Genomic DNA, 27,739 nt, shown 5'->3' on the forward strand with positions numbered 1-27,739 from the left:
GAAAAAACATTCTGCTTTAAGACGTATATTGTTTTAGCATGTTTTATATCTACTAATAACAAAAATAAATGTAATTTAATGAATAATCTTGTCACACCTGACTTCAGTGTATTTAGGTCCCTATGGTACATATAAGTTGGTAATATGGAATGATTAAAAAATTTACCTTTAAATTATGTAGTTATGAAGCGTATATATTCTAGCAAGGTTTGTCAGTCAAAATCCCTAAAGGCTGGTCTACTAAATGTTTATTTTATTTAAACAAGAATATAAATGTTCTAACAAAACCTTAACAAAACAAATACGTTATTTCATTTCGAAATACCTATATGCTTTTGTTTATTGAAATGTGTCTGTGAAATAGACGTAGCCCAATTTAGTTTTCATTTCCCCTGACATCCCTTAAAATTCAAACCAAATATTTATAGTACATATTCTAAAATACGAAAGTAAATATTTTATTACCTGATGGAGAACTTAATTAATTAGGCTTATAGTATTGTACTTATGCTATACCTATCTGACTTTTATGCATACAAGTGATAACTGCGTTAAAAACAACCGACTTCAAACTTGCACTTGCAAAATTTACAAATACCTACAGACAAAAATGCTTATAAAATAAAAACTACTGGGCCTATCCGAATAAAATTTTTATGGGACCAATTCGACACCATCCCGCATCGAACAAAAAAAGAATCACGTAAATCGGTTCAGAAACCTCGGAGTAATCGGTGTACATACATAAAAAAAAAAAAAAAAAAAAATATACCGGCCGAATTGATAACCTCCTCCTTTTTTTTGAAGTCGGTTAACAAAGGTCTTATAGAAATGTTTGTTCTTGGAATACGTATGATATAGATTTTGGTTTTCATAGTTTTTCGTGATCATAATTTATAATTACAAATAATATAACAGCGATTAATTAAATGTTATAAAAATAATGTGTAACAAATATAAATAATTTCCTCATGTAAAGCTATTTCACAACCTAACCCAGCTCGAACCGAACTCGCTCCGATCCCATCAGCTGTGAATCTATTTTTATCTTTCACAATATAAGATAAACAGCTTTTATTGCAATACTAAATGTTACGAACTATTTGCTCACAATTAATTTGTATTTTTTAACCAAAATAATGTATGTAATCTGCAAATTATTAACCTACATTTAAATGAAAAAAATATGTAAAAGGATAGTTCTTCTGACCTACTTTTAGTTACAGCGTTAAGTCTCTTTTGAGACAAGCAAAAAAACAGGTTTAACGCAGTAAAATGTCTATTAGGTTTGTGAATAACTAAGCTATCGGTACCAAAATTTAAACTATATTCATACATTTTAGTATATAGCGTAGTTTGTAGAGATTTAATGTATAGTGGTGATATCAACATGCGCAGTTAAATTTAAAAACCAAATTATTTCCTTCACGCCCACGGCTGGTCTCAAATTCCGGATTTTTCGATTTGTAGTCCGAGGTCCTCATCACAGAACCACCACTGCACCATGAACAATTGTTATTGTGTAAAAATGATGCAAGCTTTTCATTAAACACTTTAGGTAGGTATATGTACGTTGAAAATATTTTAAGATACTATTTTTAAATGCAATTTCGTTAAACAATACCAATTTTCTATTTATTTAAATAATATAATATATTCGGTGTCAGTGTGTGTAGTCTCAAATATGATTTGTAAATGTTTTTTGGCAGCGAGCCAACTGCCGGCTCGGGAGTTCGAATCCACATATATATACCTTCCTTCTTAAATTAGAAAAAAATAGATAATCTAGTTAGTGAAAATGAAGTTTGACATTATTATATTTTAAAATTGATGCAAAGTTGGATTGCTTGGTAAAGTGAATGAATTAGTAATCAATTTTTGAATAACAGCTTTTAAATTTATAATATTGGTGTTTAAATAAAATATTCGGCTTTTCTTAATTTCAATAGCAGCTTTAATCTAATTACTGTTCGTTTGAATTCATTTTAAAATTGTATGTTAATCTCTGTTCACACAATGTTCACAGAACTGCTCTCGATAGCGCAGTGGTTAGTGACCCTGATTGCAGTATGCCGAAAATTTTGGTGCACTCCAGTAATTGTATTTCGCCGTTTAAATGTAAAGTAATTTATTTCTTCTAATTGTAAAATCCTATGTAACGGAATAGAAATCCTATGCACTTTTTTGTGTGTGTGATCACGTATGTAAATTGTAAAATATACAAATAGGTATATAATCATTAGATTACATAATATACATTAATGCCTAATTTGGGACTACATTTTAGAATTCAATGTGTTATTTTTTAATTCAAAAGATTGACACAAATATTAAAAATCCGGTATATGAAAACAGATTAGTTAATCTATCCAAATATTACATAACAGAGCATCGAACATCCATTTAAACGGCCAATTACAATAGAATTTAAACAGTCATGGTGTCTATTACTCTCAGCTAAAGATAAAAACAACACAGATTAAAAATAAATTGTCTCATCATAAATAAAATGCGGCTACAAGAGCGCTTCATGGCGACTTCGAGCAAAGTTTTTCCAACGACAGTTACCGGCGATCTCGTGTCTATTTCAAGAAATTTATATCTTGTTATTTTCGTTGTATTCTCTACGTTTTCAAGGATGCAAGAGTTGTATGTCACTCCACGTCTAACTAGAGTATACTTTCTGTAGGTACACGTTTGATGAACGGAATTCTGATATGCTGGAGAACTTAAAATACATTTTGCTGTAATGCATTTGCACAGAAAATGCTCATTCGATTGATCTTATAATAATTGTTTATGTTAGTAATGAAGATGAATATTCAGAATATTTGTTGTTTTGAGTTATGGATTTTGCTGTAATTTGGTAAACACATATAACATGGTCAAAAAAATTGACTATTTTAGTTTACATTGCTATAAAATCTTATAAATATCAAATAATAAGTTAAGTTTAAGCTTACATCCAATTGAACATCATAATTCATTATATGTTTGAATTCCAAAAGTCCATTAGCAAGCGAATTACACTTTCCAAAAGCTTAAAGCAATAACTCTGACTTTGTGTAGATAGATAGATTTTTTGGAGTCTAAAGTAAGATTTCTGATAGAGATTAGATTAAATATAACACTTGTACTATATTCATATGTTCTGAATTCATTCACCCTTTGGTTCATCAATATCAAGCGAGAATCAGATACTTTCTACCACAACTTTTTCTCAAAAAGTAGAGATTTCTTTTACATCTCAAATAATTTCAACGTACAAAGTAAATAAATATTTTAACGACAAACTGGATCATAATTTATCCGTCGTTAATATTAAGTTGCAGTGAGTCACAGTTATTCCTCTCTGCGCTATTTTGGACGGAGATTACATCTCATAACATATTTCTCATCAAACGAATTATTTTTACATCTCGTTAATGAAGTTTTTACCATTTTGCAATTCGTGAATGTTTCGGGTAGTTAGAAGATTGTATGATAAAGAACATTAGAAAAAGGAGTCCCCCGTGACCACGCTCGCTGTAAAGTGTTCGAAACGTCGGGAAAATAATATAGTAAATAAATCGCGTTTAAAATCCGTTAAAGTCTTTAATAAATGTAAAATACTCGCGTAAAATCAAACACTAGAATAAATACAAGGTACATTAGAAAAAAGCAAATTTATGAAAGAGAAAAGAAAAATCGCATATTATGGAAATGAATTAATAGTTTACATTTTCGATACATTATTTTTGACATTTAGTAGTATGTTATGTCGTGTAGGTATTTAAATGTTTTAGCAGAGGAAATAATTTCTACTAAAGTATATACCTAGTTTACCTACTTTAAAAATACTTGAACAATTCATTCATATACTAAGACTAGTTGAATTTATCTTCTAGAACTACGTACATTTAAAACTTCACATACAGTACAGTAATAAAGGAAATATAAAAATGATCTTAAAATCTGGAAATCTGTGAATATAATCGCTATTCCCCTCATTTATAGCCAATTAATAAAACAGCTGATTGCATTTACTTCGTGAGTCACCGTGTTTATTAATTTTACAAACTGTACGAATGAGTGTAATTACGTGATCTGTGACAACGTTCAAGCTAATTGCTGGGGTTTGCTACTAACTAATGAATTTATTAGTTATCGTGTCACAATCTTATTTAACGTCCAAATGTACTTTGGTCCTTTGTATTTCGTGGTTTGCAATTGTAAAGGAATTTGTTTAATTTATTTTATTCATTGCAGATCAGAGTGCATGTGAATCTGAGGTGTGTGTGGAATTCGACCTTCATAAATTTTAGATAAGGTGACTTTGATACTTGAATGAAAGCTTATTTAAAATGTATATTTGAAAAATTTACTATTTAAGTACCTACACTTTTTATATAAATTTATATAATGTATTATTTCTTAATTTCATGTTTGTAGTTTTACGAAAGCTTCGAGAAGAGAGAAATGTATCCAGATCTTACCATTAGTAGAAACAATCCAAAGATACATTATAATTTATAATATTTCAAAAGTTAATTAAATGATAATGATGTGTGTTCGTAGCGTCTCGTAGCAAGCTACGCCAACAGACAGTAAGGTAAAAGCACCTAATACGGAGGTATTTCGCAACATTTGAAAGTAAGTATCAAAAATAAGCATTTGTAAGTCTTTCTAAATGTGCCAAACCACTTTATCGTTAAAAGTGGAACTTAAATTTTGTATTGCTGTTGAGTCTTTGTTTATTTTCATGATATTTCTTATTTTAAAAAAATATTTAAATATTCAGGTCGATTTTCCCTAATACGGAGGTATGATTTTGGTCAGAGCCTAATACTGCGGTAGGCGGCTCCTAATACGGAGGGTCAGAAATTATATTCATTGAAGTTCCGTACAAATAATATTTGTTAAATAATAGGAATGTGTTAGTAAAGTAAATTGTAAGTTTTTTATTCATTGACCATTGGTTTGATTACGTTGATTCACTTTTAATGTATTTCATTTATGCTTTTAGTTTTATCGAAAAAAAAAACACGCATATATCAAATAAAAATCCACAAAAAAAGAGACAAAACTTATTATTTATTTACGCAACCCTAAATCTGGTAATTTTAAGTTCTATGAATAGGGCCATAATAGGAGATCATATAACCTAATACAGAGTTACCTGGAAATATCTACCACCGTAATAGGAAAATTACTCGTGTTTTTAATAATCCTAATTCTGACCCATCAAAAATTCGATATCAAGAGAATGTAAATGCTTAATCAAATGATAACAGTTTTTTGGCTCAGATGTGTAAAACTCAAATCAACAGTTATACAAAATAAATGATTTGTGATACATTAAAATACACCTTCCTATTTTTACCCCTTCTAAGAAACAAACATTTTGTACTCAACCGTTTTCATATTTTACTGGATTTCTAATTAAGAACACATACCGCAGAATATGGTTTCTAATTTATCAGATTAATAATTATTTCAACTAATCTTGGAATTAATTCAATAAGTAAATAAAATGAAAGTTATAAACAATTAAACAAGCCCAGTATTTTTCCTATTTCGGAGTTATGCCACCGTATTAGGATTAATCTATAAAATTTGTATCGTATTACGGCGGTATTTTATTTCTTATTTTTTGGGTAGAAAATGACTTACAAATATGAAAAAAGCTATTTAAATAGTGAGTGTAATAGTAGGAAAATGCAATAAACAATACATATACAAACTTGAACGGCTTATTAATACGAAAAACTTAGTTTATAAATATTAGTGTACTTACTTTTGTTGTTTCGCGTTTGTATGGAAACACCTCTCATGTCGATGCCGTTACACAGATTGATTGATCTTGTTGTGTTGTCTATGTGCTATACTTGCAAACGTTAGTTAAGTCATGGAGTAATAAATTTGGAATAAATAGATTACGTTTTGGTGTACTTAAAATTAATAAAACAGGAATAAAACTCGAAAATAGAAATACCACCGTATTAGGAAGCGATTTTGACTACCGCCGTATTAGGTGCCTTTACCTTAGAGCCTTGTACCAAGCTTCTACCAAATAGATTTATACAAGCTTTTTGGAATTAAGTTTACACTTTTCCTTTAATTTTGGTCAATTTTCTAGTTAGACATTTACTATCGAAAGCCGAATATAATTAAGTTGTAGAAGTTAATATAGTGTTATTTTTTCGTTTTGAATAATTAATTTGTGGTGGATACTGGATAGATTGGTAAATAATTGGTTATAGATTCATGAAAAAGCTTCTCTGAAATCTTATTTGTACAGTCCAATATTTCTTTAATGAAATAAGTATAACAAAATTATCAAAGTATGAGACAAATCTCAAAAGGAATCACGATGGACAAATCCTTATCCTCCTTAAGGCGACAGGTGACAACATTTTCATGCGTGTAATATTTATAAGGACCAGATGTGTAACCAGTTCAGTCTGATGAACCTCACTGTATTTTTTTTGTATCTGAAAATCAAAAATGAAATTTAGAAATCTCTACAAAAGTATCGAAGTCTCTATCTTAAAATTTCTCTCTCGTTTCTGAGTTTCTACGATATGAAAAGAGGAAGTGTAGTTTTTGTCATAATGCATGGGGTAGTTTATTTACTACCATATCTAGTATACCCGATTGAAAGCTTTTTACTTCAAATATAGAGATTCTCTATTTACTGATTTCCCTCTTAAATGTATTAAGATTTATTTTCTTCCTTTATTTCTAGCACATAACTTTAGTTTACCTTATATATTACTTAATTCTATATTAAATTATGTATAATCGTTCATATAACGTAATACTTTCTATACACCGAATTAATTATGCACGTATTTATATTTACAAAATAAGCATTGCAACAATTGCATTAACCATTCAAAACTACAGAAACATACAATTAAACTGCAATACGCATGCGTGGAGCCGCCCGCCCGCGGCAAGCGCCGGCGCGCGAGTGAAAGCTAAGCTCTCCTGAAGCCGCTCAGCAGCAGCGAGCAGCATCCGCCTAAAATGGGGTGATCGGGCCGCGGTGTACTGGTGTCGTATTGCCGGTATAAAAAGCGACGCGGCGCCCCGCCGCCGGTCAGAACGGCTTCTAAACGTGAGTACGCACGTATGCTCCCGTGCGTCCAATGTGAGCGATACGCGAGTGATCAGTGATACGGCCCAAGGACGACCACGGATTGGATTGTGTGTGCGTTTGTTTTTCTTCTATGGTGATGGACTGATTCAGTGATTGATACAGCGACATCCAACGGTTCATTGAATTCTGATTGATACGATTTTTGATAGATACGAGCCGAAAACATGTGTTGATTTTTTAAAGATAGATAACTTGATTACCCAGTTTGAGTGCTTTGAGCTTAAGTGTTTGAAGTGATATTCCGACATTGCAAGTCTTTAGTTATTAAAGGTATTGCTTTGATCAATTGAAAAGGCATAAAGTATTCATAAAAGGAAATTACAGTAAAATTTTAACTTAATTTGATTTTTTTTTTTTAATTAAAATTGGCACATGTTGCAATAAATCAATTTCACTAATAACCGAATATGATGAACGATCAGAATTCTTGAGCCGCCCATCGCCATAGAAGCGCACAACAATCGCGCTCAGTTAAATTCGTTGGCGTCGCTCCAGGCTCGCATTCCTGTGACGTAACATCCGCGAAGGGCCGACGTAATCCAATAAAAACGCGCGCATAAAACATATTACGCAAAGCGTTTGCTGGCACCGTTCCCAAAGCGGCTACTGCTCGGATTACAGCCACAAATAGACGCACGGGGGCCTCAGTTAGTTCGCGAGTCGATAGTGATACCTAACCCGTGTCGTGTTCCGCAGGAAGGCTCCAGGGCTCTGTTCTCGTGTCTCGACTAGCCCAAAGTCTCGTTAGCCCTCCGAAATGCCGAAGCCAATTGTTCAAGAGGGTGAGGACCCCGATCCGACCCCGTACCTGTTCGTGTCACTCGAACAAAAGCGTATCGACCAAAGCAAGCCCTACGATGGTAAGAAGGCCTGCTGGGTGCCGGACGAGAAGGAGGGCTTCGTACAGGGTGAAATTAAGGCCACCAAGGGCGACCTGGTGACCGTCAACCTCCCTGGAGGCGAGGTAATTACCGGCGAACTTCCTTCGAGCGAGCGGATGGATGATAAGAATGATAAGGATGTTTAGGTTAAGTTGAAGCTAGAACTTAAAACTTAAGTGAAAGGAAGAACAAACAAATGAATAAAGGATTAAGTAGAATTACCTGGCAAAGCTAGTTAGGCCTATAATATAAGTCAAGTTAGGTTAAGAAAATATTTAACATGTCAAAGAATTAGCTGTTACTTATGATCAAATTGCAATTATAACAGTTTCTTCTAACTTTCTAATGCATATATCAAATGAGCAGGAGAAGACACTAAAAAAGGAACTCCTCTCGCAAGTAAACCCGCCGAAATTCGAGAAAGTCGAAGACATGGCTGATCTGACCTACTTGAACGACGCTGCCGTGCTTCACAACCTCCGACAACGATATTATGCGAAACTTATTTATGTAAGTAGGCGCGATAAGCGCCTTTACCACTATTGTAATACTGATGATTACACTTTTTCCCGCAGACAAAGGACTTCAAGAAGGACCTTGTATCTCAAGTCAACCCGCCTAAATACGAAAAATGTGAGGATATGTCCAACTTGACATACCTCAACGACGCTTCGGTTTTGTATAACTTGAAGCAGAGATATTACCATAAGCTTATTTACGTAAGTCGGTCAGCGAGGAGTTGCAGCGTGGCAGTGTGCATGCCTCTCCATCCCTCTCCATCCCTCCCGTGTATGGATAGTTCCCAAGGGGAAATTAGTAGCCTAATGGATGGGCGCTATTAATTTGGATCGATCTTTCAGTTCCTGTTTATAAATACACGGACAGCTCTGTTACGGTCTATTTTGGATCTGTTTTACTTTGCTCTATTTTCGGCGTAGCATGCCGCTTCATTCACAATGCGTGATTTTGCATTATGAAATCTTAAATATTTTACATGCAAAAATAATTGCATAAATAAATATTATAAAATATTATATATAGGAATCATGATAAATTCTAAAAAGGAATTTATTAAAATCTAATAAAATTAAAATGATTATTAATTTAAACTGAATAAATATTACACTGTAATAATTTAGATATTGGAATGATAATTAAAAGCTACCTAGTTAACCTTAGTAAAAAAAGTAAAAAAAAGGTTATCTAGTATCTTAGAAGAATATTGCAAGTTAAAACTTGATTGATCTACTTGATTAATTATTATGATAACAATTAAATTACAATTTATAAAGAATATAAGTAAAGAACTTTATATATTAACGGGACAAATAGAAGATAGGTTATAAATCCAAGTCTACACTTTCCCTCCTCCCAATTTCTCTACAGAGCCGCACTTGAAACCTCCTACTCAGGCCAAGTCGGTGAAGCAGCGTCTGGATCGCGTCACTAATGTTTTGTTTAGATGAGTAGTCGATGTTGTGCCTAACTTCTAGATCAGGTCGACGGAGCAAAAGGCATCGTAAAATGCCCTCGCTCGTCTCTTTTACTACGTTTTTTGAGTTTTACGTTCATAGAATTTCCCATGGATGTTAAATTTGTTTTTTTTTTTATTTGTAATCGGTACAGTATTGTTTGTTTTCAATAAAAACAGTACATAAACTATGTAACTATAAACTCATTTAAGAGAACAATAAACTTTGATTCTTGTGGGAAATTTTACGAATCAGGATTTAATTGCAGAGATAAAGTATCAATACAGTACTCCTCTGCAGTTGTGTTGATTGGTTTCAGAATTCATATAAAGGTTTTCTTTAATAATCTTATGGAGAACTTCTGACGATTCTCCTGTCAGATTATTTACCATAAAATATATGTAATAATGTTCTTGGTGTGAGAAAAATACTGTATGAATTACATATATTTTAGTTGTGTCTTATTCCTGCAAGGCAAACAGACCGTCACGAGAACATTGTTATATATTTTGTTGTGTGTTTCATTATGATATTGTATTTAAACACATTTAGTGTAGGAATCCTAGTTTGCAAATACAGTTGTAAATTAGGATACACCTACAGTGAAAAAACACGCGCTAGAAGAAATTCTGGCGAGTGTTCTGTGATCATACTCAATCCTGACACATAATGAATCCCCATACAGACTTACTCGGGTCTCTTCTGTGTGGCTATCAACCCCTACAAGAGATTCCCCGTGTACACGACCCGATGCGCCAGGCTGTACCGTGGCAAGCGTCGCTCGGAAGTGCCGCCCCACATTTTCGCCATTTCCGACGGCGCCTATGTCAACATGTTAACCAACCACGAGAATCAATCTATGTTGATTACGTACGTATCATTTTATATATTCGTGAACTTATTAGTGCAAAAAATTACGATATTTTGTAAAGTTCTAAGTTATACGTAAAGTTTTGTAAAACAACAGGAAAAAACATTCTATCAACTTACATTTTCGATATCAACCTTCATAGAAAGTATTTGATGATTGCTATAAATTCGATATAACTATGTTCTTTAAAATTAAGTTTCATCAAATCACGTTGAGCTCAAGAAAAAAGTGTAAACCTCCGTACAAAAAATCTTTGTAAGTCACTCACTAAGTTCTAACGAAAAATCTAACTAACCAACAGCGGTGAGTCTGGTGCTGGTAAGACTGAGAACACGAAGAAGGTAATTGCGTACTTCGCCACCGTCGGTGCCTCCCAAAAGAAGGACCCCAGCCAGGAGAAGAAGGGATCCCTGGAAGACCAGGTCGTACAAACTAACCCGGTACTTGAAGCCTTCGGTAACGCCAAGACCGTCCGTAACGACAACTCTTCCCGTTTCGTAAGTATTTTCAACTTATATTTAAATTTAATTATAATATTTTTGAAGAATAAGACATTAAGATATTCAAAGAATAATAGATAAACTAAAAAGTTTTAATCTTAATTTATTATTCGGAAATTACCATTCAATAATCAATGAAAGCAAACTAAACAAATACAAACCTTCGTTTACCTCTAAAATATCTTATAAATTTTACTTAAATGATGTGTTCTGTCTTCCCCAGGGTAAATTCATCCGTATTCACTTCGGCCCCTCTGGAAAACTGGCTGGTGCTGACATTGAAACTTGTAAGTTGTTGTTTTATTATCACGTAGTTAGTTTATTCTGTATTCATAGTTAAAATCATTTTTGACTCAAAATTTTTCAACTTAAGAACTGATCCTAGAATGACGAGTTAAAATTAAATCAAATAAAAAAAAAGTTAAAAACAATGAGATGCTCATCGATTAATTGTAAAGTTACTTAAGCTAGAACTTCTGGAGATGTTCCTAATGTTCCATGTTTCCTGCAGATCTGCTGGAGAAGGCCCGTGTCATCTCCCAACAGGCTCTTGAGCGTTCCTACCACATCTTCTACCAGATGATGTCTGGCTCCGTCCCCGGACTTAAGGGTACGTATCGGAGACCTGGCAATGGATGAGAAGTCTTCTTAAAAGTTTTACAGATTTGTTTCTAAACTTTAGTTTCAGAAAAAGCTAAATGTTAAATAATAATAAACTAGCTTGAGTTGAATTGTTAAACCTTTGGATGATATTTAGGTAAAGTTCTTTTCACATAGGTTAATCTACTATTGTTGCTAATATAACAAGTAAAAGTTTATCACATTAAAAGTTATGAATTTGATCCTTGTGAAAATAATGCAGATTATGTCATCGAATGTATGTAATACCTGATCACACTGAACAATTCATTATCTGTATATATTTACCTATGTAGTATGTAGTATAATATTATTGTGTATGTATTATGTGTTCACCATGTTCCTGATTATAGACCAGAAATTAATATGTATTCAATTGGGTTTCAAAATTTAGCTATGTGTTTGCTGTCAAACGACGTATATGATTATCACATCGTATCACAAGGAAAAACTACAATCCCCAACGTTGATGATGGCGAGGAATGTACCTTGACCGACGTAAGTTTGGCCTTCCGGGAGCCGAAGGCTTGTAGATCCCAAGTTGTTTGTCCTGCGACCGGCCGCCGCATACAACCGGCGCAGGTCGGCCATCTCGCCACTGAACGTAACGAGATGACCTATCGTATACCTAGTTTAGACCCGATATCAGAGCATGCTAGTTTCCCTGTATACCAACACCGAATACCAAATATGACTGTCATTGGTGTTGTTTTATAGCTAAGTGCCTTTTGTCCAACGACATCAACGACTACAACATCGTGGCCCAGGGCAAGACTATCATCCCTGGCGTCGACGACGGCGAGGAAATGAGGCTCACAGACGTATGTCCACACTGAGACTGCTGGCTCGTCTCTATGCGCTCTACTGTTTTCTGATTCTGCCTGCTTTGCTTGTGACTCGCAAAAGTCGCGCCGTGTCTGTCAGATATATATTTTTTTGCATGAAACATAAATTGCTTTTCAATATGAATATTTTACTGATTTAAATAAGCATGTTTTGCGCATTATAATCTGACAGGCACATCACATCCCAGCAACATTCCTAGTGAGCGTTTTGTACAGGTTTTTTTTATCACGAAACAACCTTATCACCTCTGCACCGGCACAACCTCCCTCTATATAATAAAAAACACGACACGACACAGACGATAGGAAGATTAGGGCAATGGCGATAGGATGTTTATAGGGAGCTCCGAGGGTAACCTAATATCACATAAACTTATGATTTGTTACTTCTCGACAGAAATGTGTATGTTGTCCAACGACATATACGATTACTTCATCGTCGCACAGGGTAAGATTACCATCCCCAACGTCGATGACGGTGAAGAATGTACATTAACAGATGTAAGTGGTATAAATCAAAATATGAATGACCCCGTAATTGACCACCAGATATGCCCCGATAGATATGTATATGCCCCCTAGATGAGAGTTTTACCAATGTCCACAAGATCGGATTCAAAAGATATATAAAAACCCTGTGTACTCTTAGATTAGTCGTCATAGACGTTACCTATTTAGTTTTATATTGCCCAATGTCCTGTGCCGAAAGCGCAACGTCTTCCATGCCTTGCCGTTTAACGCTCGTTCTTCTCACTCACACCATTGTTTTTATGTGTTACAATATTACTTACTAAACATAACCCTATATTTTGTTATATCTTACGAAACTTTAGATTTGTCCCCGTTATGTTGTATACCTATCTTGTTTGTAATATTATTATAAATTTGTGTTAAATTTTATATTGCTAGATTGCCACTATTATTATGCCCCATCCAAAAAATTATGTAATCCTGTAAATAATGTCAATACTTCAAAAAGACTAGATGTGCATTCTAATATTAGGAATAAGATATCTAATCCTTTGATTCAACTATAGCAAGCCTTCGACATCCTTGGCTTCACCCAAGAAGAGAAGGACAACGTATACAAGATCACCGCCGCTGTCATGCACATGGGTGGCATGAAGTTCAAGCAGAGGGGTCGTGAGGAACAGGCTGAGGCCGACGGTACTGAGGCAAGTATCTTCATTATATTAAATAATTAAAAAATTAAAAAAAAAAACAGCAAATAAAAATCAAGTAAAATTTCAGTTTGCTTATTTGAAAAATAATTTGAAATAATAATCCGATTAAATCGTCTAAAGTTTTAGCTTAGATAACGGTTTATTCATTAAAAACATTGAATCTCCCTTACAGGAAGGTGAACGTGTTGCCAAGCTCCTCGGTGTCGATTGCCCCGACCTATACAAGAACTTGTTGAAGCCCCGCATCAAGGTCGGAAACGAGTTCGTGACCCAGGGTCGTAACAAGGACCAGGTCACCAACTCCATCGGTGCCCTCTGCAAGGGTGTGTTCGACAGGCTCTTCAAGTGGCTCGTCAAGAAGTGTAACGAGACTCTGGACACCAAGCAAAAGAGACAGCACTTCATTGGTGTACTGGATATTGCTGGTTTCGAAATCTTCGACGTAAGTATCAGCGAATCGATCAGGTTAATAGTAAGCGACAAACGGAAGCCCATACAGCTACTTACTTGAAGAAAATTTCCATTCAGGAACTATTTAAAATTGTATTTTTATGTTTAGAATAAAATAATATTTTTTTAAAGAATTTATATTTAAGTTTTTTTTCCAATTTAGGTTATAAAGTTATGTGGTATTCTAGATGTTTACAATTACCCAAATATAACTTCTATGATATTAATTTAACTTCATGTTTAGTACAATGGGTTCGAACAACTTTGCATTAACTTCACCAATGAGAAACTGCAACAATTCTTCAACCACCACATGTTTGTGTTGGAACAAGAAGAGTACCAGAAGGAAGGCATTCATTGGGAGTTCATTGATTTCGGAATGGACTTACTGGCCTGCATTGACCTTATCGAAAAGGTACACGGGGTGATCGAACCCTATGTCGACGCACTTTGGGTGTTACAAGTGTTTGTTTAACTATCGTCGTACTCGACTACTAATCGTTTTACAGTTTACCTCTAACTAATTCATTGTCGATTCTTACTTGGGTGTCGTATTGTTCATGAAGTACAACGGTTTCGAGCAACTCTGCATTAACTTCACCAATGAGAGGCTCCAGCAGTTCTTTAACCATCACATGTTCGTCCTCGAACAAGAGGAGTACAAGAAAGAGGGAATCACGTGGACTTTCATCGACTTCGGCATGGACTTGCTGGCTTGTATCGATTTGATCGAGAAGGTAATAGTCCACCGGCTCTTAGGGCTCGTCGTCGCCTGACCTACAACAGAAGAGGATTCTGTGTGGCACCACGTCTATGGGGATAGACTTAGAGCAGCGTCCAGCACAATAGTTCGCATAGGGACTTAAACACCTCAAATACGGAATGCAATCCGTAAAACCAACTACGGAATGAGATCCGTAGACCATCCGTATTTCCACTTAACACTAACAAATTCTTATACTTATCTCCCTGCAGTTCAATGGTTTTGAACAACTCTGCATTAATTTCACCAACGAGAAACTGCAGCAGTTCTTTAACCACCATATGTTCGTACTGGAACAAGAAGAATACCAGCGCGAAGGCATCGAGTGGACTTTCATTGACTTTGGCATGGATCTCCAAAATTGCATTGACCTTATTGAAAAGGTAGATGGCGGTAATGCAACTATGAACGCTTGCAACTCGCCACGGTCCATGAGCAAAGCCTCTAAATTGAATCCTTAACAACAAATCTGGATACAGGCTTTTCTCTACGGACATACAAATGCTATGATGTGTTGTGTGATGTGTTCTCCTTTCTCTATTTACACTCTTCAAAGACAAAACAAAAAAAAGTAACAATTACACCTACACACTTTTGCATATTATTGTAAGCTAACAAGTAACGTAATATTTTTATTTTGACGACAGATGAACGAGTTTAATCAGCTTTGTGTTAACTTTACCAACGAAAAATTGCAACAATATTTTAACCATTTCATGTTCGTTCTTGAACAAGAGGAATATGATAGAGAAGGGATTAAGTGGCATTTTATTGATTTTGGTATGGATCTCCAATCAACGATAGATTTAATAGAGAAGGTATAAGAGGTATATATCACTTGCACTAAGCTACGTAGGAGGCTCAAACACGAGTTAATACCAGCCTAAATACTACGTTAAGACTAAAATTTAAAGCTTAATTCTAGAAATTCAATGAACAATAGTTTATAGATTAGCTGTTAAAGAGAAACTTATTATACGTTTATGTATATTAAAAGGATTTATGTAATATATTTAACTGCTATTTATATTGAAATGAAAATAAGAAGCGCAATACAATTAACACTCAATAAACTTGCTATATAAAACTATAACATACATGAACACTTTTCTATATGCATGACGCTTTATTATACCTAATGCTTAACTTCAGTTTTAAGATTACATTCACACACTTGATTGTAACAATATATTTGAGTCTCATGATAAACGTTCTTAAATTTTTAGTAATAATCTACTATATAACCTCAAGCATAATTTTGGTATATTACGTCTACAAATTCATACATTATTAAATTCAAACATAATAAAATTTCGAAAACTTTTACATTTTACACATTTGTCACTTGCGACGTTTTCATGAGACGCCTCTACGACTTCTGCGTGCTAACATCTCCGGTCCGTTTCCAGCCCATGGGTATCCTCTCCATCCTTGAGGAAGAGTCTATGTTCCCCAAAGCCACCGACCAGACCTTCGTTGAGAAGTTGAACAACAACCACTTGGGCAAGTCTGCTCCTTACCTGAAGCCCAAGCCCCCCAAGCCTGGTTGCCAAGCCGCTCACTTCGCTATTGGTCACTACGCCGGTAATGTAAGTATCTATGCTTTAAATATTAAACCAGCAGTATAAAATAAATTGAATAATAGTATAATTTATAAGGAAGATCTTTTCAGTGACGAGCTTAAGCAGAGCAAATGTTCAATTCGTACTATAGACGTTACTCGGACACTAATACTTACATTATATTGTCGAATAGGTCGGTTACAACATCACCGGATGGCTTGAGAAGAACAAGGACCCCCTCAACGACACCGTCGTTGACCAGTTCAAGAAGGGATCCAACAAACTGTTGGTTGAGATCTTCGCTGACCACCCTGGCCAGTCTGGTGATGGTGGCGCTGCTGCTGGTGGCAAGGGTATGTGTTGTGATTGACCTCTCGAGTTTATCAATTTTTCATCTAAAATTGCTAAATTTTATAGTAATGCCATACATAAGGTCCTCATTTGCTATGGAGTCTAATAATTTTCCATTTATATTTATTTATATTATGAGTAATTAGGTTTTTTATACATTAACTTAAAAAACTTTAAACTACATTATTCTATTTTTTAAAATAACCTTGACCAATTTTTTTAATAATTCGCGATAATGGTACATTTATTTTTTTACAACATTCCGGTCTTTATCATTCCAACCTGTATTAATTAATCCCAATGTTTATATGGAGTATCCATGTAGTACTTATAATTTCCATTTTCTGACATATAAATTTACAAAACTAGGAGCTGCAGGCAAGCGTGCCAAGGGTTCCGCCTTCCAGACCGTATCATCACTTTACAGGGTAAAAAGGAGCACGTCTACGAATTTAAGCTTCTGTGTCACGTGGCTTTTTTCCTCGTCTATATCTTCAGGGCTAACAACTCGCATTTAGTAGCATTGTCTACTTCAATTTAATATTTTATAGAAGTTGCAAGCCCTGAAGGTCTAACCGTTGTCCGTCCGTAGATGTAGGTTTTCAGCGCAGATCATGTGTTAGGAGTCGTCCGGACTTGCCCCTGTCTTAGATATGTGATTGTCTTAGTATTAATGTATCTTTATTAATGTAATTCAGGCGGTCGCGGTAAGAAGGGCGGTGGTTTCGCTACTGTCTCCTCTGCTTACAGGGTATACAATATTATGATTATAAGTTATTATTCATTTCACCGAGTGTAGAATACTACATGGATGTAGCTACACTCGCCACTATATCTGAACGATATAGCTGTTATAAATGTCATGTTAAAGGGGCTGCAATCGCCTTCTTATATTATTACAATATCCTCATGTTTTACAACCCCATTACCATCAACACACGATGTACTTCGTGGGTTTGAATACTTCAAGAATTTAAATACAAATGAAAATACCGCAAAATCGTTGCTAATATTTTAACAAATTGTTTGATTGTTTGTGTGTGTGTCTAACCAGAATCTAATTATTTGTTCACATTTCCATCAAAATACTTTGTGTCTTCATTTCATATATTATGTGTGGCTTTATATGTTTAGTTAGAAATAACTCTCTATGTAAAAATTTGAAAAAAATAAAAATAAAAATACATTTCTTAATGTGTTTAGTGTAATACAATATTGCAACAGGTAAATTCAGTATTTAAAAAATAACAAAAAAAAATTATTATCCATACGAATTTTATGAAAAATTGTGTAAAATCAGAAAAAAATACTAATAATGAATTCACCCATAGGAACAACTTAACAACTTGATGACCACCCTGAGGTCCACCCAACCTCACTTCGTACGTTGTATCATCCCCAACGAGTTGAAACAGGCTGGTGAGTAACTTTGTAACTTCAAACATAATTATATAAAACTTAAACCAGTACAGAAACATACATGCATTTCAATAATATATTTATACTTTATTGATCTAGAACATACTTAAAAAACGTATAAATTTCCTGTAGCTGTTTATCAAATATTAGAGCTTCAAATATAGTAACATGCTAGATCCAGTAATAAAAATAGCTTTGCCGAGGTTTTATAATAAATAGAGATACCGCGCGACGTGTAGGCGGAGACTGGAATATATTTATCGTGTTACTCAGATGTTATACTTAAAATAACGTTTATTTTATGTGCAGCAAAACACATTTTCGGATGGCTAACTCTTTCCTGTTTTTTTAATATCCAATTATTTGTGAGCTGTCTACTAGAGCTTTGATCTTTAGTAGACCTTGTATATCATGCAAAACGTAATATTTACAAAAGCGAATAGAACTTTATTTTCATTTTGATTCTAATAATTTGCTACAGCGATGAAACTGAAAAGGATAATAATGTACAAAACTTAGATATGTTAATATGATATTGAAAATTCAAACTTTCAATGAAAAGTATGTTCTTTGTTTACTTTTAGTCTCTGTTATAATATCTTTCCTCCGACTTTCCTGACGCAAAGTGTCTTTTGCCAGGTCTCATCGACTCCCACCTTGTGATGCACCAGCTCACCTGTAACGGTGTGCTTGAGGGTATCCGTATTTGCCGTAAAGGTTTCCCCAACAGGATGGTCTACCCTGACTTCAAGCTCCGGTAAGTATCGTCAGCGGGACACATCAAATATTCCCGGCTGAACATCTGCCAAACATACTCCAGACTCATAAAATTAATATTTTATTACATACCTGAGTACTATTTTCATAAATAGATAATTTTAGTTCGAAGTCTAAACAAAATTCTTTTAGCTCGGGAATATTCGATGTTTATTCTTGTCCGTGCAACAGCCGCTGACGTCATCGACACCTATGCACTATGTGTAACTATTTTAAAAGTGTGTCACTGACTTGGAATAGGTGTTGAGTTGCTAACTCGCACCTGGAAAGTTTTATAAATATGACAAGATTTATTTTAACGTATTATTTAATGGACAGTTACATGATTCTTGCACCAGCCATCATGCAGCAAGAGAAAGATCCCAAAGAAGCAGCTAGGAAATGTCTGGAATCAGTGCAACTTGATCCCGAAAGCTATCGTATAGGTCACACCAAGGCAAGGATACGCGGAAGCGTTTAACCTAGTAGTTAGCGTTAGAAACCTAGTAACAATGCAAAGCTCTTACGAAAAGAGTTTCACTTTTACATGGAGTAATATTTCAGTTTTCTGGGTTTATATCACACACGAATATTTAATTATGTCGTGTCTAGGTTTTTCAGGTTTCATTCCTTTCAATCCGACGTTGACAAAATACGTCGGAGCGAGTTATTCTTTTACTATTGTTTGACTTTCCCTTACCGTGTGACCTCATTGTTTGAAAATGTAGCTACAAGATCCTGGCCCCACAAGCTGCCGCCAAGGAAAGCGATCCTAAGAAAATCGCCCAAGTTATCCTGGAAGCAACGGGCTTAGATGTGGAATCTTACCGTCTCGGTCACACCAAGGCATGTTATAATTGAATTGCATTCGGTTGATGGTCCATACACCCGCAATGGATCTGTGGTTTTCAATGCTTGCATTTAGGATCATTCATACCGTAGTGCTTGCCTCATTAGACTCCAACTAGACTATGATTCCTAATCCTTAAGAGCCTTCGCTACTTCGGCTCTTAATTAGTTGCCCTTTATCATCTTTTTTGCTATATTATGTGATTTGTGTGCTCCCTTAACGCAGATACAAAATTCTGTGCCCGAACCTGATTAAAGAGCCTATGTCACCGGAGAAAGCCACCGAGAAAATTCTCGAACAAACCGGCTTGGATTCGGAGTCTTTCAGGCTCGGAAAGACTAAGGTAGTGATGTAGATCTTTCTGACTATTCTATCCTTTGATGCACGACTTAACTTTCATCTCTATCACTAGCATACAGTATGGTATTTCGTATTACTAATTTAAGTTTATTGGCTTATTAAAAGCACTTTTGGTGTACTTTTTGCGATGTTTTATTATTTATATTTAATATATTTAGATATATATTTATTTAAAATATTTTTTATTGTGTCATTTTAAAGAATTTAACATGATATATTATAATTTTTATGTATTTTTAACTTAACAACTCTCTTAAGACTTAGTTTAACACGTGATGTGGGAATACAGGTATTCTTCCGCGCCGGTGTCCTGGGTCAGATGGAAGAGATGCGTGACGACAGGTTGTCCAAGATTGTGTCCTGGCTCCAGTCTTACATCCGTGGTTACTTGTCCCGCAAGGAGTACAAGAGGCTGCAAGAACAGAGGTAAAAAACTTATTTACATCACTTATTCTAAAAATAAAGTCGTTTTAAAAATATTTGGATCACTCAATACAATTTATTTTTAACAGAATCGCTCTCCAAGTTGTCCAGCGCAACTTGCGCAAGTACTTGCAGCTCCGCACCTGGCCATGGTGGAAACTGTGGCAGAAGGTCAAGCCCCTTCTCAACGTCACCCGTATCGAGGATGAGATCGCGGTGAGTAAGCTTCCGTGCACCTGACGCGTTATTATTGAGCACTCTGACCCATAAAATATTTCGATGAGAGCGCATGATTCAGTTCCCTACAAATAGAAACGACCGCGCCCACCTGGCGGTTACGTGACACCGCCGCACCTGCCGCGTCCATTTCTGGAACCCGCCCCACTCCAGCGGCTGCGCGCTTTTTCCATACACAATGTAACGCATGCGGGGGCGAATCTCGCGCCCGCTGGAATTCTCCAGCGCCACTCAGTAGCGGTACGGTCGGCGGCGCGCGCACCCCCTTTCCATACCTTTCGAACGAACCGAAATATTGCATTCCTATTTTTTATTTTTTTTTAATGCTGTGATCAATTAAATATTAAATATGGCAGCGAATCATTTGTCAACATGGGACGGTGTGGATAAAAGTGAAGTGATTTTACAGAAACTCGAGGAGAAGGCACAGAAGGCCCAGGAGGCTTTCGAGAAGGAAGAGAAACTCCGCAAGGAAGTCGAGGCCCTCAACGCCAAGCTCCTTGAGGAGAAGCAGGCTCTTCTGGCTAACCTCGAGGGAGAGAAGGGAACCCTTTCCGAAATCCAGGACCGCGCTAACAAACTCCAAGCGCAAAAGTCCGACCTCGAGAACCAACTTAGGGTAAGTAATTGTAGAAAATTGCCTTTATTGTTGTAATAAGGATTTGAAATTGAATCATGATAAGCAGTCATGATTTTTATGATAGGTTTCCATAACGTTGTTGTAAGTTAGAGTGAAATATTTTTTTTATTATAAAAGAGTATAAAAATATTAGAATCCGAAACATAGAAAGTGACTCATCGTCAATCTATTTTTTTCTGGAACAAAAATATTTCAAGCCAAATTTGTTAAGCTTAACATTGTAAAGATTCATCTTATATACCACATGTTTTGTTTAACTGAAGTTTCTTATATAAACAACCTTGTTTATGTTTGAAATTGCGTGAGAAGTTTAAAATTACATTGCACATCTGTAACATTCAAAGTTTTATTGCAAAGTTTACTATTACTGATGTAATTACAAATTGATTGACAGGAAACAGGCGTACCTAGTTAATTTTTTATAGCACATTCGGGACTTTGATTATAACTAGTGACTTATATTTTAGGACACCCAAGACCGCCTTACCCAAGAAGAGGATGCCCGCAACCAACTCTTCCAAGCTAAGAAGAAGTTGGAGCAGGAAATCTCTGGTCTTAAGAAGGATGTCGAAGACCTCGAACTTTCCGTCCAGAAGTCTGAACAAGACAAGGCCACCAAGGACCACCAAATCCGCAACTTGAACGACGAGATCGCCCACCAGGACGAACTCATCAACAAGTTGAACAAGGAGAAGAAGTTGCAGGGCGAGAGCAACCAGAAGACATCCGAAGAGCTCCAGGCTGCCGAGGACAAGGTCAACCACCTCAACAAGGTCAAGCAAAAGCTCGAGCAGACCCTCGACGAGCTTGAGGACTCCTTGGAGCGCGAGAAGAAACTCCGCGGTGACGTCGAGAAGCAGAGGAGGAAGGTTGAGGGCGACCTCAAGCTTACCCAGGAAGCCGTCGCCGACCTCGAACGCAACAAGAAGGAACTCGAACAGACCATTCAACGCAAGGACAAGGAAATCTCATCTCTCACCGCCAAACTCGAAGACGAACAATCTCTGGTCAGCAAGCTCCAGAAACAGATCAAGGAACTGCAAGCCCGCATCGAAGAATTGGAAGAGGAAGTTGAGTCCGAACGCCAGGCCCGCGCTAAGGCTGAGAAGCAACGCGCCGACCTTGCCCGCGAACTCGAGGAGCTGGGCGAGCGTCTCGAGGAGGCCGGTGGCGCCACCTCCGCTCAGATTGAGCTCAACAAGAAGCGCGAGGCTGAGCTCAGCAAGCTCCGCCGCGACTTGGAAGAGGCCAACATCCAACACGAGTCCACCCTCGCCAACCTCCGCAAGAAGCACAACGATGCCGTCGCCGAGATGGGTGAGCAGCTCGACCAGCTCAACAAGCTTAAGGCTAAGTGAGTATATTTCTCGTCGCATCACCATATATTTCAAATCCCATAAAAATGTCCTGCCTGTTAAGTCATGTTTACGGCGTGTTGTTTTATTAGATAAGAAGTCCTGGGTTCGATTCCCATTAATAAGTTTTTCTTCCAAAATCAAGCCATACAATTAGTTGCAATGCAACTATTAATGGTGTTTTATTACAGAATTCGATAGTTCATACATTTATGCATTGTAAGTATACGAATGTGTACATAAAATTAAAAAAAAACAAATCCACAGTAGTATTAATTGTAAAAATAAAAACTTAATATTTTAAAGTTATCTGATCGCTTTTTGTAAGGCATTGGAAGAAGTTTAAGAAAGATGATTCGATCGATGAAAAATACAATTAGGTTTATAAACTTGTTCTAAAAATAATCTTAAGCAATTTAAAACATCTGAAAATAGCGAAGTATTGAAAACAAGGTGTGACGTAAGGAAGTCTGGATAATAATAACTTGCAACATTCAGGGCTGAACATGATCGTGCGTCATGCTACAACGAGCTTAACAACACGCGCGCTGCTATTGACACAGTAGCCAGGGAAAAGGTAACATGTCACGAGTAGAGGCATGTCTACCGGGGTGAACCTGCATGGTACTCACAGACACACCACTCGACAAACATGACATTATCTGGCAATAATTACAGCGTCTTAAATCCGTTAGGTCTTCCAAAACTTGCTAGGGAATTTTGGTATTAAACATTTTGTGTATTCCATGTATCCAGGGCTGAGAAAGAGCGCTCTCAATACTTTAGCGAAGTCAATGACCTTCGTGCCGGTCTCGACCACTTGTCCAACGAAAAGGTATAAAAGATGGAAAACATCGTGTTCGCTTCGGCGATTGCAGCGCTTCAAGCTTTTCACAAATGAGAAAACATAATTAGCCAACACACTTCTCATATACAAATCATTGACTCTACTAAACAATTATTATGATAACTTAGAAATATTCCAACATTAACAATGAAAAGCGCATGACAGCCGCTTTCAAGTGTGTTAATTAAAAATAAAATTAACACAAAGTAAGGAAAAAATGCATGATATTAATAATAATTAATAAATAACTACATTATTTAACTTTATAAAAAAACGTTTGTATTACTATAGTCCATCTATTAACAATTTGACCATTATTATTTTTATTTTATTTTATTTATTTAAACATTATTTATATTTAAAAAATAAACGTAAGTGAAATCAATAGTTTAATTGAATGGTAGTTTTTACATTAAACTCATATTGATTTAATTTGAAAAGTTATCAACATTTAACATAGCCTTTTTATCCTACTGAAAGAATACGTCAACTGATTCAGTATTGACTACATTCACAGAAAAAATAATATATTTTAATTCTTAACAATTGGTTAACAATTAGGTATTTATTCAATTATTTTACAATTAGGCTGCCCAAGAGAAGATCGTCAAGCAACTCCAGCACCAACTCAACGAAGTCCAGAGCAAGGCTGACGAGGCTAACCGCACTCTTAACGACCTTGACGCTGCCAAGAAGAAGCTGTCCATCGAGAACTCTGACCTGCTCCGCCAATTGGAGGAGGCTGAGTCTCAAGTATCACAGCTGTCCAAGATCAAGGTGTCCCTCACCACCCAGTTGGAGGACACCAAGAGGCTTGCCGACGAAGAAGCAAGGGTAAGCTATACCTTTGTTTTATTATAAAATCTTAAGACGTTGTGAAAATTAATTATTATTGTGATATTATTGAATCATTTTTATTTTTCAACCATTCACAAAAGGTACATATTTATTATTTTTATATCATACGTTAATAAATTAAATGATAATATTATTAATATATATTGTTTTGTTAACAGGAACGCGCTACCCTTCTTGGCAAGTTCCGCAACTTGGAACACGACCTGGACAACATCCGCGAGCAAGTGGAAGAGGAAGCCGAAGGCAAGGCTGATCTCCAGCGCCAACTCTCCAAGGCCAACGCTGAAGCCCAATTGTGGCGCTCCAAGTACGAGTCCGAGGGCGTCGCCCGCTCCGAGGAACTCGAGGAGGCCAAGCGCAAGCTCCAAGCCCGCCTCGCCGAAGCCGAGGAGACCATTGAATCTCTCAACCAGAAGGTCGTTGCTCTCGAAAAGACCAAGCAGCGCCTTGCCACTGAAGTCGAAGACCTTCAACTCGAGGTCGACAGAGCCACCGCCATTGCCAACGCCGCTGAGAAGAAACAGAAGGCGTTCGACAAGATCATTGGCGAATGGAAACTCAAGGTTGACGACCTCGCTGCTGAACTCGACGCCAGCCAGAAGGAATGCCGCAACTACTCAACTGAACTGTTCCGCCTTAAGGGTGCCTACGAGGAAGGTCAAGAACAACTTGAGGCTGTCCGCCGTGAAAACAAGAACCTCGCTGATGAAGTCAAGGACTTGCTCGACCAAATCGGTGAAGGTGGCCGCAACATCCACGAAATCGAGAAGGCCAGGAAGCGTCTCGAAGCTGAGAAGGACGAGCTCCAGGCCGCTCTTGAAGAGGCTGAAGCTGCTCTTGAACAAGAAGAAAACAAGGTCCTGCGTGCTCAACTTGAGCTGTCTCAGGTCAGACAAGAGATCGACAGGAGGATCCAAGAGAAGGAAGAGGAATTCGAAAACACCCGCAAGAACCACCAACGTGCCCTCGACTCCATGCAAGCTTCCCTCGAAGCCGAAGCTAAGGGTAAGGCTGAGGCCCTGCGCATGAAGAAGAAGCTTGAGGCTGACATCAACGAGCTTGAAATCGCTCTTGACCACGCCAACAAGGCTAACGCTGAAGCCCAGAAGAACATCAAACGCTACCAGCAACAGATCAAGGATCTCCAGACCGCTCTTGAAGAGGAACAACGCGCCCGTGACGATGCCCGTGAACAACTCGGAATCTCTGAACGCCGCGCCAACGCCCTCCAGAACGAGCTTGAGGAATCTCGTACTCTTCTGGAACAGGCCGACCGTGCCCGCCGCCAAGCCGAACAGGAACTTGGTGACGCCCACGAACAGCTCAACGAACTGTCCGCCCAGAGCGCGTCTCTGTCCGCTGCCAAGAGGAAACTCGAATCCGAGTTGCAGACCCTGCACTCTGACCTCGACGAGCTCCTCAATGAGGCTAAGAACTCTGAGGAGAAGGCGAAGAAGGCCATGGTTGACGCCGCCAGGCTGGCTGACGAACTCCGCGCTGAGCAAGAACACGCCCAGACCCAGGAGAAACTCCGCAAGGCCCTTGAACAACAAATCAAGGAACTGCAAGTCAGGCTCGACGAGGCTGAGGCTAACGCACTCAAGGGAGGCAAGAAGGCCATCCAGAAACTCGAACAGAGGGTACGAGAACTCGAAAACGAGTTGGACGGTGAACAGAGGAGACACGCTGACGCCCAGAAGAACCTCCGCAAGGCCGAGAGGCGCATCAAGGAATTGACGTTCCAGGCTGAGGAAGACCGCAAGAACCACGAGCGTATGCAAGACCTTGTTGACAAGCTGCAACAGAAGATCAAGACATACAAGAGGCAGATCGAGGAAGCCGAAGAAATTGCCGCCCTCAACTTGGCTAAGTTCCGCAAGGCACAGCAGGAGTTGGAGGAGGCTGAGGAGAGGGCAGACCTCGCCGAGCAAGCCATCAGCAAATTCCGCGGCAAGGGACGTGCGGGATCCGCTGCGAGAGGAGTCAGTCCGGCGGTGAGTGTTTACACTTTTCTTAATAAAATTGATATGATAGTCAAATTGCAATATTTTATATTCAAAATTATTATGCTCCTATTTATATATTATCTAAATAGCTGAATCGTCAAGGTACATGCCGTATAAAAGCACAAGAGCAGTAACTAAACTCGCTTTATTTTCTCTCAGGCGTCCGTTAAAGGGCGTCCCTAGATCATCAGCGCAGTTAATGTAAGTTGTGTGCCCCAAATGTTAAGGACGGCACCTAGTACCGTGCTCATTCTTACCCCGATTTATGAAACTCTGAAAACGATGAAAAATGTACCAAATGCACGTACCTATACTATACATAATGATATTGTATCTAGAAATCCAATGCATGGAGCCCTTGAAATATAATATTTTTACAATCCAGGCATGGTACCTGCATGTAGATATAAGAATACACATTATATACTTACGTAAAATGTGGATAAATTGAGAATTAAGAAAATATTATTTTCATTCTCAAGTTTGTTTGATATATTAAAATAAATCTGTTTAAACCGTTTTGTGAATTTAATTCTTCATTGTTTCTATACAAAATATATAAAATATACTGCTCTTTAATACATAAAGCAGATACATAGTGTGTTAAATGTACACAAAAGTATTTTATGGGCATTGTTATGAATAACAATATGCTAATTAGTGTTTTTCTGTTGCAGCCCCCACGTTCGCGCCCCGCCCACGACGGTTTCGGCACCTTCCCACCAAGGTTCGATCTGGCGCCCGAAGATTTCTAAACGTTCCAATAAACAAAAAATAAACGGACTGTAAATGTTTACAATAACACCAGTGTAAGTATACGCGTGAACGATGTACTGTTAGGACTTGTAAAGAACAAAAATATACACTAGTACCTATCTTAATGTTTTTACGAAGTATTTTGTAATTTGTTGATATTTATTTATTGATTACCGCAAACCGCGGGGAGAGCGAGGGCTGCGCGCGCGCCGCGGTACAGAGACACACCCCCCACCCCCTCACCGGCGCCCGCGCGACCCTCGTCCGCCTCGCCCTTAAGTCATATCCAATAAAGCGATATCGTTGTCAGAAAATTTATATGCTGTTTTACTTATTTACACCTTATCCTTCTTAAATATATGACTAAGCAATTAAAATTGAGTAAGAATTTTTAAAATGAACAAGAATATAACACTTTTTTTCCATTATATTTGGAACATCACTATATTATAAATTCTATAACAACTTAGATAGAATAAAAGTATCTTTTTAATTTCATCATATTATATAGTAAATATGCACATAGATAAACCTAGAAGGCAAGACTAGTTGTAACATCCTAAACACCAA

At 37.1% G+C, this 27,739-nt stretch overlaps 1 protein-coding gene across 26 annotated transcripts; it reads left to right on the forward strand.

Moving 5' to 3' along the window:
* The first annotated feature begins 7,800 nt into the window (after positions 1 to 7,800).
* Positions 7,801 to 27,487, forward strand: LOC123696291 (myosin heavy chain, muscle). 26 transcript variants are annotated; one of them, XM_045642398.1, is made up of 25 exons: positions 7,801 to 8,108; positions 8,601 to 8,744; positions 10,183 to 10,367; positions 10,670 to 10,865; positions 11,092 to 11,155; positions 11,380 to 11,478; positions 12,225 to 12,328; positions 13,390 to 13,527; positions 13,709 to 13,978; positions 14,962 to 15,132; positions 16,159 to 16,338; positions 16,505 to 16,664; positions 17,032 to 17,090; positions 17,994 to 18,081; positions 18,721 to 18,838; positions 19,913 to 20,030; positions 20,337 to 20,473; positions 20,560 to 20,686; positions 21,117 to 21,326; positions 21,815 to 22,701; positions 23,459 to 23,537; positions 24,138 to 24,383; positions 24,566 to 26,401; positions 26,573 to 26,614; positions 27,091 to 27,487. In XM_045642398.1, exons 1-24 carry the CDS (start codon positions 7,902 to 7,904, stop codon positions 26,594 to 26,596), a joined length of 5,847 nt encoding a protein of 1,948 aa, XP_045498354.1. In that variant the 5' UTR covers positions 7,801 to 7,901; the 3' UTR covers positions 26,597 to 26,614; positions 27,091 to 27,487. The 26 variants fall into 26 exon arrangements, with proteins under 26 accessions (XP_045498354.1, XP_045498339.1, XP_045498355.1 ...); XM_045642383.1 differs by lacking the exons at positions 8,601 to 8,744; positions 12,225 to 12,328; positions 26,573 to 26,614 and adding exons at positions 8,392 to 8,535; positions 11,902 to 12,005; XM_045642399.1 differs by lacking the exons at positions 8,601 to 8,744; positions 12,225 to 12,328; positions 17,032 to 17,090; positions 26,573 to 26,614 and adding exons at positions 8,392 to 8,535; positions 11,902 to 12,005; positions 17,361 to 17,413.
* The last annotated feature ends 252 nt before the right edge of the window (positions 27,488 to 27,739 follow it).

The sequence above is a fragment of the Colias croceus genome, chromosome 12 (genome assembly GCF_905220415.1).
Source record: "Colias croceus chromosome 12, ilColCroc2.1".
Classification (NCBI taxonomy): Eukaryota; Metazoa; Arthropoda; class Insecta; order Lepidoptera; family Pieridae; genus Colias; species Colias croceus.

Bases quoted from the DNA above. Each gene is read 5' to 3' on its own strand.
- LOC123696291 (XM_045642383.1), top strand. From the start codon at position 7,902: ATGCCGAAGCCAATTGTTCAAGAGGGTGAGGACCCCGATCCGACCCCG. The intron at 10,368-10,669 runs GTACGTATCATT...ACTAACCAACAG, and splicing joins AATCAATCTATGTTGATTAC to CGGTGAGTCTGGTGCTGGTA. The intron at 20,031-20,336 runs GTAGTGATGTAG...GTGGGAATACAG, and splicing joins TCAGGCTCGGAAAGACTAAG to GTATTCTTCCGCGCCGGTGT.